At 43.4% G+C, this 16,037-nt stretch overlaps 1 protein-coding gene across 1 annotated transcript in view; it reads right to left on the bottom strand.

Moving 5' to 3' along the window:
* The window catches only part of ADAMTS3 (ADAM metallopeptidase with thrombospondin type 1 motif 3), a 212,538-nt gene extending 207,868 nt beyond the window's left edge, over nucleotides 1-4,670 (bottom strand). The window contains exons 1-2 of the mRNA XM_075066075.1: nucleotides 4,558-4,670; nucleotides 3,028-3,055 (exon numbers count right to left, since the gene is read on the bottom strand). Of these exons, the coding sequence (XP_074922176.1) occupies nucleotides 3,028-3,055; nucleotides 4,558-4,626 (97 nt within the window). The 5' untranslated portion in view covers nucleotides 4,627-4,670. The remainder of the gene's footprint in view (nucleotides 1-3,027; nucleotides 3,056-4,557) is intronic.
* Nucleotides 4,671-16,037: the final 11,367 nt, after the last annotated feature.

Below are 16,037 nucleotides of genomic sequence, written 5' to 3'. Positions count from 1 at the left end.
ATCCGAACTAGGGTCTCAATCTTACTCCGCCTTGCCTGTGTTAAGAGCCCTAAGAACTTAGGAAGCAATTTTGGTTGCTCTCTTCTGACTAGTCCAGCCAATTCAGAACCATCACACACAGGCCTCAGAGGAAGCTGTATCTGGCAACTTTTGGCCAGAAGCAAGGTCTGAGTGAGTGAAAGCAGAAGGTGGAATAAGAAAGATACCCTCAGGAGTCCCAAATGGGTCGGACATCAGTAGGAGCTGTGGTTATTTAGCACTTCTAAAAAAAACACCCCATTCAAGGTTTCTCAAGCTGGATAAACAAAAATTGAGGCTCTCAAGTTTAGTGGCTAGTGAATTATTGCCCTCAATGCCCCCACTTCCTGAACTGTGAACTTGACACAGTGCTATTGGTAACCCAAGTATTCCTTTCCTGAGTGGCCATATAGGATTCTTTCTGGTATTTTCACAGTTCCTGTAGCATAACAGGCCCTTTGCATCCCTCCAATGAAACGGTTTTATCCAGATAAGATGACAAGCTGTTCAATCTCTCCAAAGGCAGCCTGCCAATGTCATTTCAGAGTTGGAAATCAAAGCATCCTTCAAGTGGTAGCATCAATAGCAACTCACAGCACGTACACACTGTGGAATTCTGGAGCACACAGAACGGAGATGTTGCACCAAACCGAGTTTCAAAACGGTCTCACAAGAATGCTTTTCTAATTCCAACATCTGAAACAGTCTCATCATTCACAATAAGATTTCTGCTTGACAATTATTGTGCACCTGCTCATCGAATTAAGTTATGCAGTAATACATAAATTTAGTGCAGCTCAAAAACATTTTAAAAATAATGGTTTAAAAATGCCCTTTCAGTACAAATTAGGGCAAAAATCAGCACTTTAAAAGCTACCAGATATGTTTTAAATGCAGAAGTGTTTCTCCACCAAGTCACTATCTATTCAGGAAAATGCAGTAGGTAAAGCAAGTCACTTACAATCTTTTTTGGTAAGCCTCCGCAAAAGCAAAAGATCTGAGAAGCTTATGGGCCAAATCTACCAGCCCAAGCAAGAGAGTCACAAAACAGCCTCAAAAGAGCCTAAAGGCAATGAAATCTATGCAGTTGTCCTATGCAGGAGAGAGTAGGCTGCAGTGAGCTCTCACAAGATGTCAAGCGCTATGCAGGTATGCTCAACAGGAGCTCCAGCCATACCACTGTGAAAACAGATTTGGGTACAGGAGCAGACTGTGAGTAGGACCAGAACCATCCCCTGTGTATGGTGAATTGAGGCAACCGCTTCGGACCCCATGCTTTGGGGGCCTGACAGGCCGGTGCTATTGGCCAAAGTGCTTAGTCCTAGAAGTGGCGGGTCGGTCCCAGAAGTGACGGATTCATCACTTTCACCCCCCCTTCCCCAGGGATGGCCCTGAGTAGGACCAGTTAATCCATAATAGATTACTAAGGAAGCGATACAGCAACTGCAAAGGCTCCTATTATAACCTCAGGATTAAAAAAAAGAGAGAATTCTATCCTAACCTATCCCCTATGGAGCACACAGCCAGTTATGACCAGCTATGCAGAGGGATACAGATTTGCCCCATGTATCCAAGATCATATCCCTAGTCTCTGTGGGTGTCTCAAGAACATTCCCAAACTGTGGCAACTGAACCAAGACAAAAGAGAGAGAGCGCGCACGAGAGAGAGAGAGAGCGTGCGCGCGCACGCTCTATTTTCTAGGATAAGCATTTTTTTTTCTGAAGTACAATATAATTTCTAAGAGCAGCATTTCCATATAGTTTATGGTTACTGAAATTAAAAAATAATCCAAATTGCATGTAAACAACCAAAAACACAAGGCCAGCACATAGCCAGGGGGGTAGGAGGGGGGCGAAGGGCAGGTTGCCAATTAAACATAAACCCACATAAGTGTCTCACTTCCCATTACGCATAAACAGTAGAGGAAATTAACTTCAATACACTAGAATTCAGTGCCAGAATGGAAATTAAAAGAAAAACCGCCACAATTCAGGGAAGTGCTCAAACTTGCTTTCAGAACACCTGGCACACACTGGAAGGTTAAAACTCCAATTTGGGAGAGTTTGCTGGGCTGGTAGCCTAACCCTCCTATATAGCACCTTTCACAGCACTGTACACAAGCATTAAGAAAGCCTCGTAACATCCCAGGGAAGTATTATAAACAGATGGGTAAACTGAGAAATGCATAAGATTACACTCCCCAGGGCAAATACTAACCCAAGAAGAGAATCCAAGAGACTAGGCACCTATTCCTATATTCTGCTAGCTAGAACACATTCCCTTCCATAAAGATAGAGGAGCAAATTTTGTACTGAAATCAATGGAACTGCTCCCATTTGCACCAGCAGAGTAGTTGTTCCAGAATTTCCAGTCTCTTTTTTTTCACCACTGTCCCTTGAGAAATGTAGCAGTTCAAAAACAAAAAGCAATTAAAATTTGTAATGGAGATGGCAAGATTTTAAAGTGACCAATGGATATTGAGGGAGAAACCTTTTCTTCAGGTCTCTTATTCACCATATATTCCACTCTGTCAACATAACAAAATATTTCTAGCGTAAAAAAAAAAAAAAAAAGTTAAATGCTTACACACAATATCAAGATTGTACAAAAACGTGTTTTGCCCTTCCCAAAACTGAGTAGTATTCAGACAAAAAAGTATTCAGACAAAAAGAACTCCACATATCTGATTTACCATGAGATCTGAACGATTAGTTTAAACATGCTCCAATTTTTAACTTTTCTTGGTTTTGTTCTTTTAAAAGGGAAAGTGTAGATTTTGTTGAAATGTGAGGGTGATAATAAGAGGGCATAAAGACAAATTACATTACTGCAGATCTACACATTTCTGCTGGAAGGAAGAATCTATGGTTCAAGTGTGAAAATGTTGTTAGTCTTCACATGCACTAATAGTGTCTTCTTTAAAAAAAGAAGTTTAAATAAACTGACTTATTGAACTTATTTATTTCACTTTCCTTTTCGGGGGGGGAAAAAAAAAAAAAGATGCTTACCTATTTGGATCGTTTCTTCTTTACCAGCCTGCAGAGGGGAAAAAAACAAAAACACATACACACAAAACTGTTAGTTTAATTATTATGTGATGTGTTACTGAAAAATATGTGTTTCTGGAAAGTGGAAAATCACTTGGTTTGTATTGCACTGTTGGTAGATTTCTGCTTTTGGTTTTCTGAGGTGGTGTTTTTCCCTAACTGAATAACCAGCTGTTCCCACCAATATACGAATAGACTCTATAATAAGTTTAACATAAACAGAGCAGCTAAGAAGTCCTAATTCTGAATGAACCATTCTATAAATTGTGACACTGTGCCAAAAAATAATTCCAGTGGCCAAAGACCTTAAAATTAATTAAAGCTATGATTCCTGAAGAGTAGGCATGTGAAGGAATAATCAAGCATGTATGCTGACAGTTTTGATACCAGGGAAACCGAGGAAAGCAAACTACCCTTCCCTTCCTACAGGCAGTTAGGGATCAAGCTGAATAACTCATGCAGAGATGGGAGACCTACATACGCAGGATTTAGACAGAGCAGCCTGCTGCACCCTGCAGGAGTCAATGCCAAAACGCCCAGGTGGCTGCAGGATGGGATTCAAGGTAGCTGCTGCCAGACTAAGGACTCATTCAAGTCTGGGGTTTACCTTGCTGGGGACAGAAGAGAGGATACTGAAGTCTTCAAAAAGAAGGGGGAGGAGGGTAGAGGAGAGACATGCCCAGCAACGGAAACGGGAAAAGCCAGGAAACGCTCCCACCACCTCCCCCGATCTGTCAAAGCAAACTTTGCAGCAAAAGGGTTGTGCAAGCAATTCCCTTTTGACACGTGCATAATGGATCGCTCTCTCCTAGAGCCGAATTATTTCTCTCTGTAGCCCATGAGTTTCCTCACTGGCATGAAAGAGGCCAGAAGACAATTACAAGCGCCTTGAGAAGAAAACCCCTTTTTGAATGGATTTCTTAAGGGATCAAAATGAAAGGGGGGAGAAGGGAGAGAGACAAGAGAACAAGCTTCCAGATTCATTCATGATTCCACATGCCCCGGGACAGAGGGACGGTGACAGATAAAACCAACAGAGCAACTCTGCTGCTGTTGGTAATATTCTTCTCTCTCTGCTGATATTATTAATGACTGGGGAGACTAATAACTGTTTAAATTAAAGGGGAAGCGCCTAGCTTTAGCAGCAATAATTCCTCTGAGATCAAGCAACTTAACACGCGCACTCACCGGCAGTCCATTAAAAAAGAAAAACTACATAAAACCACCAGACGTTACCGGAGTGGCGGGTGTGGGTGAAAATAAATGAAGTTACTGCTATTACGCGGTACAGCGATTTAACTGGAGGGAGTTCTTGGCAGCAATCTTCCCTCCGGGATCACGCAATTTAACAGTCGGTCCGTGCAAGTAAATGAATAAAAACCAACCCTGCTTCCCCCCCCGCTATAAAAGCAGAGGGAGAAAATAACTGCATCAACTTTCTGGGGGTAGAGGGCGGGTGTCCAAAGCTATGGATCCACTATATCCACTTACTTGTTCATCAGCTGAAGTCCTCACCTCTCCCAGAGAGGCTGCTACGAACAGCAGTGGCAGGAGAACCATCACGAGTCCCGGTCCCTCCCGAGAACACGCTACAGGGCTCCGCGCAGCGCAGCGACACGCGCGCGCGGAGACCCGGGAGACCTGCACGGAGTCTCGTGGCCGGGGACGCGGGGTTGCTCGGAGCGTGGCTCCCGCGCCGCTGCCTTCCCAGCGCGGGCCGGGCCAGGGGAGGTGAACGCCAGGGGGGTGGCTGCGCGCCAGCCCCGCGCTCCTCCGCCCGGGGTCCCTTCCCGTCTCGTCCCCTCGGCGAGAGCCGGCGGCCGCTGGGCTGACGGGAGCGGCGTGAGAGTCAGCCGCGCGCGCCCTGCTGCTCGCCGAGCCTGCCGCTGCTCGCAAGCCGGCGGGCTAATAAAGCTGCCCGGCAGCAGCCCCGGGCCGGGCTCCTCCTCCTCCCCCCGCCGGCGCGCGCCTCCGACGTCAGGGGCTCCCCTGGCGCGAAGCTTGCTGCTCCTCCCGGGGCTGCCGCGCGGGCTGCGCCGCAGGTTCTCCCCGCAGCGCCCGCGGGCCCCGGCTCATCGGCAGCCTCTGGGGCGGGCAAGAGCTCGGGCATCCGCCCCTGGCGGGAGAGGCTGCAGGGCCCGCGCCTGCAGCCTGCACCCTCGACTCCCTGAGGAGCGGAGCTGCTCCTGGGGGCAGGCCCCGGGTCCTGTTCTGCACCCAGCGCTGCCCCACAGCCTGTTCGCTTACGAGGGGCTATAGAAAGCGCAGACCAGTACGGAGAGGGGAGATTTTTCTGAAAAGCGACAGCGCAACCAATAAACTATAGTCACTGAAACAACAGACCATCTCTCTTACTCTGTATTTAATTACTTGTACACATAAACCTCTATAAACAGTTGGTTTATTTAATTGGTCTGTCACTTTTATCCCTAGGGGATATTTTTTACTGGTATTGTTCTATCACTTTTAAAATCCTTTCTTTAAAGTAATAAATCTACACAGCAAACAGCTTTGAGCCTGCTTAGCATATGTCCCCCAGGCTCTGATGCCCTTTCATTGCCTTTTTTGGTGGTGGTGGTGCCGCCCTAAGAGGGCCCAGACCCTGCAACCATCTGTACAAGCAGCAAAGAGATGAAGAGGGTATTCACCCAGGAAAGCTCATGCTCCAAAACATCAGTTAGTCTATAAGGTGCCTCAGGACTGGTTGCTGCTTCTACAGATCCAGACTAACACGGCTACCCCTCTGATACTTAAGATATCTACAGTTGCTTAACTTTACGCAGGGGTGGTAGTCTTGTAGAATTCAATGGAATTCTACTGTATTGTGAATATTATGGAAGGTGAATTCTATTGAACTCACAGTCTGCAAAGTTAGGCAGCTGCATCTGTGTTTGCAGGATCAGAGTCTAGCTCCCAGTCTGGTGGATACAAGGGTTCACCTACACAAGATTGGGGCCTTAGAGTGGTAGACTCTCTAGCAATCATCCCTGTTGTATTCAGTACGCTTGACCTTTATAGTTGCCTGGAAAATGCCACACACTTACCCCTATACAACACCAACACATTGATAATTTATGCAACCAGGTGTATCTCAAAGGCAAAAAGATTTACTGAACAGATGTAATGAGAGACAGGGATAGAAGTCTCCCCCATATCAATAGTCTCAGAGAGGGATGAATTCCACAAGAGTCAAGATTATTCCACCTGCTCACCCACCTTGTGCATTTTAAACAGTGTGTATAACATGCCACCAAGGTATCTTATCACCATTTCTTGATCCTGCACAGAAGAGGGAAAGACTGACATGTCTTTAGCACTGGTCACATTTTTTCTATTTCTATGAAAAGTTTTGATTAAAAATTAGTTGGGATTTTTGCAATCAAAGTTTTTCTTGAAAAATGGTTGGGTGTTTAATAAATCCCCCATAACCCAAAAAGTGGTGGTAGGGAGGGAGTGGGATTGCTGAAAAGAAAAAAAAATTAGTCTGAGAAACACTTTTAGACAAAAAATTTCAGTATTTCAGAAGATGGAGGTTTTGATGAAATCCAGATAAAATTGAAAATACAAAAATTTCCATTTTGAGATATGACATCTTTGTTGAAAAAAATATTTTGAATTAAATAATTCAACCAGATCATATATTCCTGCAAGGTAGTAAAATTAGCTCAGAGAATGGGCTGGATTTTTGTCTATCATCTATTTACTTTGGATTCCAGGTAGCCTCCATCATCATACTGTTGTGTTTGGTTCTTTGGCATGAATAGTAAACAGGACTTAATAGGATGTTTTAATGATACAAACTATAACTACTTACTACTGACCTTGATTTAGCAATGAGTTCCATGCTGGCAGATCCTCATTCCTGTTTGGAGACCTAATGAAGTCAGCGCATGGAGCTCATGGCTAAATTGCAACTATGTATCTAACAAATACCATGCAGGTGAACTCTTGCAAGATGGGGCCTAACTCTATTAAACCATCACATTTACTTTAAAAATGAAGTGTTGGTTGCAACTTCAGTTCTACTAAACCAAGCTGCTTTAACACCAGCAGTTAAGATATTCTACGACTATTATCTATGCTTAAGCCCCTTCATTTTCAAGTTAAGCTGATTTTTTACTGAAAAAATCCTGGGTTTTACAAAAGGTGGATTTTTTTTTTTCAATTTTCACCCTATTTTTGTATCATTCAAATATATTATATTTTATAATTTTATATTTTATTAGGATAATACATATAGCTCATGCTATATATTGTATTACAATAATATATTAGTCTATGTGTATATGCGAAGCTTTTGATACGGTCTCCCACAGTATTCTTGCCAGCAAGTTAAAGAAGTATGGGCTGGATGAATGAACTATAAGGTGGATAGAATGCTGGGTATATCATCAGGCTCAACGGGTAATGATCAATGGCTCCATGTCTAGTTGGCAGCCAGTATCAGAGTGCCCCAAGGGTCGGTCCAGGGGCCGGTTTTGTTCAATATCATCATTAATGATCTGGAGGATGGCATAGATTGCACCCTCAGCAAGTTTGCAGATGACACTAAACTGAGAGGAGTGGTAGATACACTGGATAGTGTAGGGATAGGATACAGAGGGACCTAGACAAATTAGAGAATTGGACCAAAAGAAATTTGATGAGGACAAGGACAAATGCAGAGTCCTGCACTTAGGACGGAAGAATCCCATGCACTGCTATAGGTTAGGAACTGAGTAGCTAAGCAGCAGTTCTGCAGAAAAGGACCTAGGGCAGGAGTCGGTAACCTTTCAGAAGTGGTGCGCCGAGTCTTCATTTAGTCACTCTAATTTAAGGTTTCACGTGCCAGTATTACATTTTAACGTTTTTAGACGGTCTTTCTAGAAGTCTATAATACATAACTAAACTATTGTTGTATGTAAAGTAAATAAGGTTTTTAAAATGTTTAAGAAGCTTCATTTAAAAATTAAAATGAAATGAGGAGCCCCCCAAATGGTGGCCAGGACCCAGGCAGTGTGACTGCCACTGAAAATCAGCTCACGTGCCACCTTCAGCATGCATGCCATAGGTTGCCTACCCTTGACCTAGGGGTTACAGTGGATGAGAAGCTGGATATGAGTCGACAGCGTGCCCTTGTTGCCAAGGCAGCTAACTGCATTTTAGGCTGTATAAATATAGGAGCACTGCCAGAAGATAGAGGGATGTGATCATTCCCCTGTATTCAAATCTTTTGTGAGGCCTTTACTCAATGGAGTTTTATGTGTCCAGTTTTGGGCCCCAAACTACAAGAAGGATGTAAATAATTGAGAAAGAAGTCAGTGGAAGGAAACAAAAAATGATTAGAGGGACTGGACACATGACTTAATGAGGAGAGAGGCTTGAGGGACCTGGGATTGTTTAGATCTGCAGAAGAGAAGAATGAGGGAGGATTTGATAGCTGCGTTCAATACTGAAGGGGGGGGTTCCAAGAGGAATTGGATTAGACTGTTCTCAGTGGTAGCTAGATGATCAGGAACAGAGGAGTAATGGTCTCAAGATGCAGTGAAGGGACGGTTTACGCGTTGGATAATAGAACAAACTATTTTATAAACTTGGTAGGGGATTGGTGAAGCACTAGAATGGATCCACTACTCCATAGTGGAATCTCCTTCCTTAGAGGTTTTTAAGGTCAAGCTTGACAAAGCCCTGGCTGGGATGATTTAGTTGGGGATTGGTCCTGCTTTGAGCAGGGGGTTGGACTAGATGACCTCCTGAGGTCCCTTCCAACCCTGATATTCTATGAAAGCTTCCTGTTGACACAAGGCTATGTATTTGTTTAGAAGTTACGCACAACAAACAAACAGGCAAGCACACAACCTCTGAAGTGCGTGGGCATCTGAACATATTGATGAATCTCACACCCAACATGTAAACATTTCAAGCTGTAGCAGGTAATGGTTTAAAGATCTGACACACTAAAATGGGAAGAAAATAAAAATCTGTATCAGAATATGTTTCAGAACACATGGAAATATTCAAAAAAGTTTAAAAAACAAACAGGAGAAAAGGATGAAGTTGAGTGTATGTGCTGAAAGGGGTGGCCCAATTATTAAATGTAAATATTTATAGGCTAAGAGTTCTAAGTCTACAACAGTAAACTGTTTCTTCAAATGAAAAGTTTTATTTGAGGATTAAAGATATATTGTTTTCTTAAACTCAGAGATGCCATTGTGTTTTGAGTTTTGTTTTAGTTCTGCAGTAAACCACACTGAATCCTATTAATCAAAGCATTAATCTACTGAATACTTCCCCTGTCCTTCCATTCACCAAAATAAACTCCAATATTTACCCAGAAAAATTAATAGTTTTTTCTCCAATTTTCACTGTTTTTGTTGACGTAGTAATAAACACTGATATATTCCCAGAAAAAACAAAAATAAAAACGGAAAATGATGGGGCCTGTTTATGCTGTAACTCTCACATATTGAAGATCACACCTCTGAATCCCTAGCCCTTTACTTTAAGTGACATCTTTGCTTTCTGTAGCATACTGTTTCTGCAGAGCAGCCCTGGCAGATTTCTACATTTTCAAGCAATTATTGACTGAATATTATAAAGCTGTAATAAAATGAAACACGCCTGCCCCATCACAAATTCAGATGGTAGCTTCCCCCCAAAACTGTATTATTTCTTTTCAAAGAAAAAATAAACAATGTGATCCCTTTGTGGGCCAAATAATAATTTAAGATACAGACTTTATACTGCTGCAGTACAATTTATTTCTGCATACTGTCATTCATACAAAACAAACAGCAGCAGCCTATTATAGCCTAGACATACTGATTCAATACAATTATATATTACACAATTACCTCTGCTCTACCACTCATACAGATGTTGGGACAAGTACTGTGGCCAAGTTTTCTGTATATTTTCTCTCTACATAGGAGTACACCCGTGCAACCTTAATTCAGTCTCCTTGTACATATGCATTATGATACAGTCTTTAATTACAAAATCATACACTTTTTCTACATGACCCCTACCTTACCCAGTGCACTGAAGGGATGGTACTCAGCTAATGAGTAGTTATTCAATATTTTGTTTTCTCCTCATTCTTCAGTTGGTGGCCCCAGGCCTTATCTACTGCATGCTATTCAAACTCTGTTCTGAAGTATAAATTATTAATTTCCACATAGGCTTTTGTATGGCACACAGTACTTTGGTATTTGAGCTTTGGAAACAATTTTCACAACATCCCTTGAGATGAGGGGGTGTTATTACCCCCGTTTTAAGGTAGGGAACCAACCCACAGAGAGATTATGGTAAAAAATATTGACTAGTTTTAGGTACTCAATAGGGAGCCCTACAACCTGAATTTTCAGAATAATTAGCTTTATTTAGCACTTTATATATTAGAAGCATAGCTTCCATTGACTTCAGTATCAGCTATGCGTGCTCAGCACTTCTTCAAATCAGACCCCCATGATCTCAGATCAGGCACCGAGAAAGTGAGGAGAACACAATTAGTGACCACCCATGAAAAGTTTGATTTAAGCGACTTGCCCACAATCAGATAAGATTTCTGTGGCACAGGCAGGGATAGAATCCTGTTCCCCAGGCCAGCATTCAGTTACCTTAACCATAAGACTTCTCTTTTCCTGCAATCTCCTGTCTCATTCATTACACACATTCCAACACTGAACTGTTCTCTGAACATCTATCCACATACATATTCCACTCAATTCACTTCCTTGCCCTCATGTCCTGCCCCAACACCACTAAGTGGTGGGACCTGTTGCCACCTAAACAGGGCGAGGAACCCCCATGGACGAGTCTGTACCCCACTCTGGTTCCACAGCCCTCCAGGGATATTAGCTGGTGGTTCCTCCAAAGGGCTGTGAGCACAGACATTCACCTGGCATGGTTCACGAACTCCCAACACCTGTCCCTTTGGTGGCAAGAGGGAGACCCTGGCACATCTATACAGGGTACATCAGGTTGCAGCCCTTCTTCTGGCTCCTCCTGGTTCTGAGGTTCTGGCTACATTTCTCCCCACACCTCTGGACCTGTTCACACACCATCTGTGGCTCCACAAGTCACAGGAATGCCTCATCTATCTCCTGGCGCTGGTTAAGATGGCCATCTATCACTCCAGGAGAAGGATGCTGGACAGAGGGGTGTTTGTGAGCATACTGTCTATTTCCGTTCCCTTGTCTGTTCATCTCTCCAGGCTGAGTTCCTCTGGGCAGAGTCCACTGACTCCTTGAATGCTTCTGAGGAGCAGTGAGTGCTGTCTGAGCAGAGAACTAGTGTCCTCCTCCGGTTCCTTGATTTTCAAACTTTGACTTCACTCCCATTCCTGTTTTCTCCCTTGCTATGTCCTGCAATCAACTGGATCCCTGACTTAGTGTTCCCTCCCCTTTCTTGAGGGGGAAGGCCTTTAATTTCAGGTGGGAATATACCAGTACTTCAAAAAGTACATGTTCCCGATGCTGAACTGTGACCCTGCTCAGGCACCACACTATTCACTTCCTCACCCTCATGTCCTACTCCAACACCAAGTGGTGCCACTTGCGGAGGGCGGGGATGTCTGGTGCACCTGCCTGTCATCCCACCTAGTCCTGTGGCCCACTAAAGATATCAACTAGTAGCTCCTCCATAGAGCTGTGAGCATAGGCATGTGGTTGGTATGGTTCACAGTGTCTCCCAGGACTTGCCTCTTTTGCAAAAAGAGGGAGATCTTTGGCCTCTTTACTTGAACCCACATTTAATACAGATTTCTTCTACACATTAATATTTTTCAGACAACCACAAAATGAACTGGACTACAGTCCATATGAGTAGATCTGTACTTTAAAGCAACCATGTAGTATTTCTTACCTTGTACCTTTCAGAGGTGACATATGCACGTATTGTTGTTCAATAAAATATTTATTCTTCAGTGACAGTTCCTGTGAAATATTTATTTAGAAATCAGATTTCCCTTTATCATTGATTAGATCTTTGGAGCGCTGCTCTGTTCTTTGACATTCTGACCCTATGCTTGTTCTGTCAGGATTGGTCAATTTGAAACGCAAATGATTCCAATGCTCTTAGATGTAGTTATCCTATTAAAACAGGCCATTAGAAACAAGGACAAATATTTAAGACTATGGTTCTCTTGTTGGATGTCAGGTTTGGAAATGGGAGATGCTTCATGATTACAGAAGGTGGTTGGTTTCCCATTGCACAGGAATTGCCATAGCAGATCAAACCAGTATTCTGCAAGACACCCTGCAGATAGACGGTCATGGAATAATTTTCCCTCAAACAGTGCATTTTTCATTAGTTAGAGGTTCATTTGTGCTCTGAAGCAAGAGGGTTTATATCCCTTCCAAAACCGTGGCTTTTTGTTGCTGCTGTTGAATCAGGGCCTCAATGTCTAATTCCCTTCAATCATTTATAAATTAAAGGGTATTACACTTCCTTTCCCTATGAAGCAGGGCGGACCAAAGGAAAGTTCAGAGTCAAATTCTGCTCTGATTTACTTACATCCAGCACAAAATGGCATGACCCTTAACTCTGCCCCAGACAGGGGGACAGGCTCCTCAACAACATAAAGCAGAACCTCAGAGTTACAAACTGACCAGCCAATCACACACACCTCATTTGGAACCAAAGTACACAGTCCGGAAGCAACAAAATATAAATTTGTATTAATTAATAAATTTGTATTGTATTAATACACACACACACAGAGAACACGAACAGTTCTGTGTTAAACTATTAAAAAATAAAGGGAAAGTTTTAAAAAATATATTTGACACTGTTTCTGTATTTTTCATTTAAGATAGTTAAAAGCAGCATTTTTCTTCTGCATAGTGCAGTTTCACAGCTGTACTGCATCAATGTTCAGTTGTAAAACTTTTGAAAGAGCTACCATGACGTTTTGTTTGGAGTTCCAAACATTTCAGATTTCCGAACAACTTCAATTCCCAAGATGTTTGTAACTCTGAGGTTCTACTGTACTCCCTCATTCCAAGGAACCCACAGACCACCTCTAGTAGCTCCATAGGGCTGGAATTTATCTAGGAGCCATGCTGTCATTTCAGGAGCGGGAGAGCCCACAGAAGTGCAGCCTCTAAGGGTATATCCACAAAGCAAAAAACCACGGCAAGGGCGAAGAGTCTCGGAACCTGGCCTCCAATCCAAGGCTGAGTGTCTGGGCAGCTGTTTTTAGCCCTGCAGTGCAAACCCTACGAGCCTGAGTCAGTTGACCCAGGCTCTGACACTCACTGCCACAGGGTAGGTTTGGTTGGTTGGTTGGTTTTTGCGCTGTGTAGACATACCTTAAGTTTTTAGCCTATTCCTTGGAATTCACATGTTTGGGGGCTGGAGTTCCCCTTCAAGGGTGGTCTCCACAGCTCTCTTGCTCCCTCTGTTCTCCGTCACGTAGGCTTTATCGTAAGAGGGTACTATAGAGATAGGTGTTGTAGTAATACGTTTATTGGCTAAGCTCACGAAACACACTTGGTCAACTCTTCAGTCTGCTGGAAGCTCGTTTAATTAACAAAAACAGAAAGATTCCTTTGAATGCAAAGGTCTAGGAGTTATACATTTAAAGCTGACTTTCCATTAAGATAAAAGTGTCAGCTTATACACCATGCAGTATATAGCCCACGAAGACGAGAGAGAAATTTTTTCACATCTAATCACAGACTGGGGCCTCCTTGTGCTAAGCACTGTAAACACATGAAATGAAAAGACAGATTGTAAACTCTTCGGGGCACCATCTAAGAGCTGGTTTATAGTAGCTATACCGGTGCAAAAGCCCTTCATATGACGAGGTGCTCACCAAATGAATTGTTTTAAAATAAGTGCTGACTCTTACTGTGTTTGTATAGCACGTAGCTTATTGGGGCCTCAGTCTCGGCTGACGCCTCTACATACTAAAGCAATAATTAATAAATTAATAATAAAGCTTTGGGTCTATAATTGCTGCCACTGTTAATTTTGGGCTCAAATATCCCACAAAAGTGGCAATAAATTAATTTCCGTGAAGAGATTCAGATGCAAGGCATTTCTCCACACTTCATTGCAACTCACTATCAGAGACCCCTCTTATTTGAGACCCAGTTGTCCCACACAAACTTCAGGTCCTCTCATTGTAAGTTGTTTATGTCATGAATTGGGTCTCAAAATTAACACCATAAACTACTATTTGTAACTGGAGTTAATCCCTGGTCATTTAAAAAAAAAATATGTACTGTAGTTATATGGCCTGAAACAAATGCTATTGAAGCAATGGAAAAAGGAACTGGAGAAAGGAACTGGAGAGAGAAACCAGGTTTAGGAAGAACTTAATAACCATGGGATAAAGGATGAAAACTCTAGATGAAAATACTTGCCACTCAACATGTTCAATAAAGGCCTCTTTCCTACATTGCCTTCCTGCTAATCGCTAATGAAACAATGATGGACAGTTGGTTTTCTCCACTACTGTTAAAGGTCACAAGAGTTTCCCATATAGCCTGTTTTAATGTTTCTATCTTTAATTCCAAAGTTTATCCTATTTTCGATTTGCACCAGTGTAGAGTGACTAAAGTGCTAGCATATCAGAATAGTAACACTGTACACTCACTATGCACTAAAGTAAATGACTACACAACATGCAGAACAATGATGAATTTTTCAGCTCACTGTGTCTCTATTACTGGCTACACTTGCAGATAGGATGCCTCCCTTGTGGCCATGTCTAGAAATTAGCTCCATTCGAGGTCCAACACCCACCTCTGCTCCTCGCTGCACACCCTGCACTCGCTCTCTCAACTCAGGCTGATTGGTCTTCATGACTTGGCTCTCTGCCCAGCTTATTGTATACTTTCCCCTTCTGGGGTACTGAAGTATCTTCCTCCAAGATGGCAGTCTTCCCTTCACTGCCCAAATCATGCTACTTCCCCAGTGGCTGGCAGAAGAATCCGAGTCCACCCTCTCTTCTAGGTTTCAGCTCAGGAAGCCTCTAATCTGTAGCAAAGGTCTGCACCCTCTTAAACCTTGCCACCTTTTCCTACATCTTCTCCACCTAGTTTCCCTTCTTTCCTTCTCTACTGTCCAAAGAGTGGCTACAGGCCCCCGCACTGCAGCCCCACTCCACTGCCAGCTTCCTGGCTTTATCCTACTGCACTTGTTCTTTCCCAGCTGGGTTCTATCATCATTCAGTGGTTGCTGGGGCCAGCTAATTTCCCTCAGCTGTGACCTATCTGGTTAATTGGCCTCTCCTCAACCTCATTAACCCCTTTTAGGCTGGGATGGGGTGAATACTGCATCATAGTCTCTGAGGCAGGATGTCTCCTCATTCTCCTGCTGGGACCGGGCAGTTCCAAACCACACCCAGTGTGAGCCTGTGAATAAGTTGTAGTCTGTCCCTAAACGTTTGTTCCCCAACTCTTCCCAAAGTTCTAGGGGCCATGCCAACATTTTAAATCTAAACCACAACGTATATGTATGTGGCATATTATGCTGTTTAGGCTTTCCAGTAAAAGACATATGAATTAGGAGAGATTTACTTACATGAGACCACAAAACATAGAAGGACAAACCTCTGTTTGAAGTATCTCATGTTTTGATGATTTTCAGTAACACACCTCTACCCTGATATAATGTGGTCCTATGGAGTCAAAAAATCTTAGCATGCTATAGGTGAGACCACATTATATCAAACTTGCTTTGCCCCCCCCCCCACTCCTTGTCCCCTGACCACCACCTCCAGAGACCTCCATCTCTAATCACCCCCAGGATCGTACCCCCTACCCAACCCCCCTGCTCCCTGTCCCTGACTGCCCTGACCTCTATCCATGCCCTCCGCCCCACTCCAGGCACTCACTGGCAGCAGCAGGAAGTGGAGCAGCCCAACCCCAGCCCGCTCCACTCCATCAGCTCCCAGCCATGGCACTCCACTTCCGCCGCTGACAGTGAGTGTGGGGAGATTGGGGAAAGGATGCCCTCCGCACTCACCTGCAGCTGGAAGC

This window comes from Chelonoidis abingdonii, chromosome 5 (genome assembly GCF_003597395.2).
Source record: "Chelonoidis abingdonii isolate Lonesome George chromosome 5, CheloAbing_2.0, whole genome shotgun sequence".
Lineage (NCBI taxonomy): Eukaryota > Metazoa > Chordata > Testudines > Testudinidae > Chelonoidis > Chelonoidis abingdonii.
The sequence above is the reverse complement of the archived record's forward strand: the minus strand, read 5'-3'. Positions and strand labels throughout refer to the sequence as shown.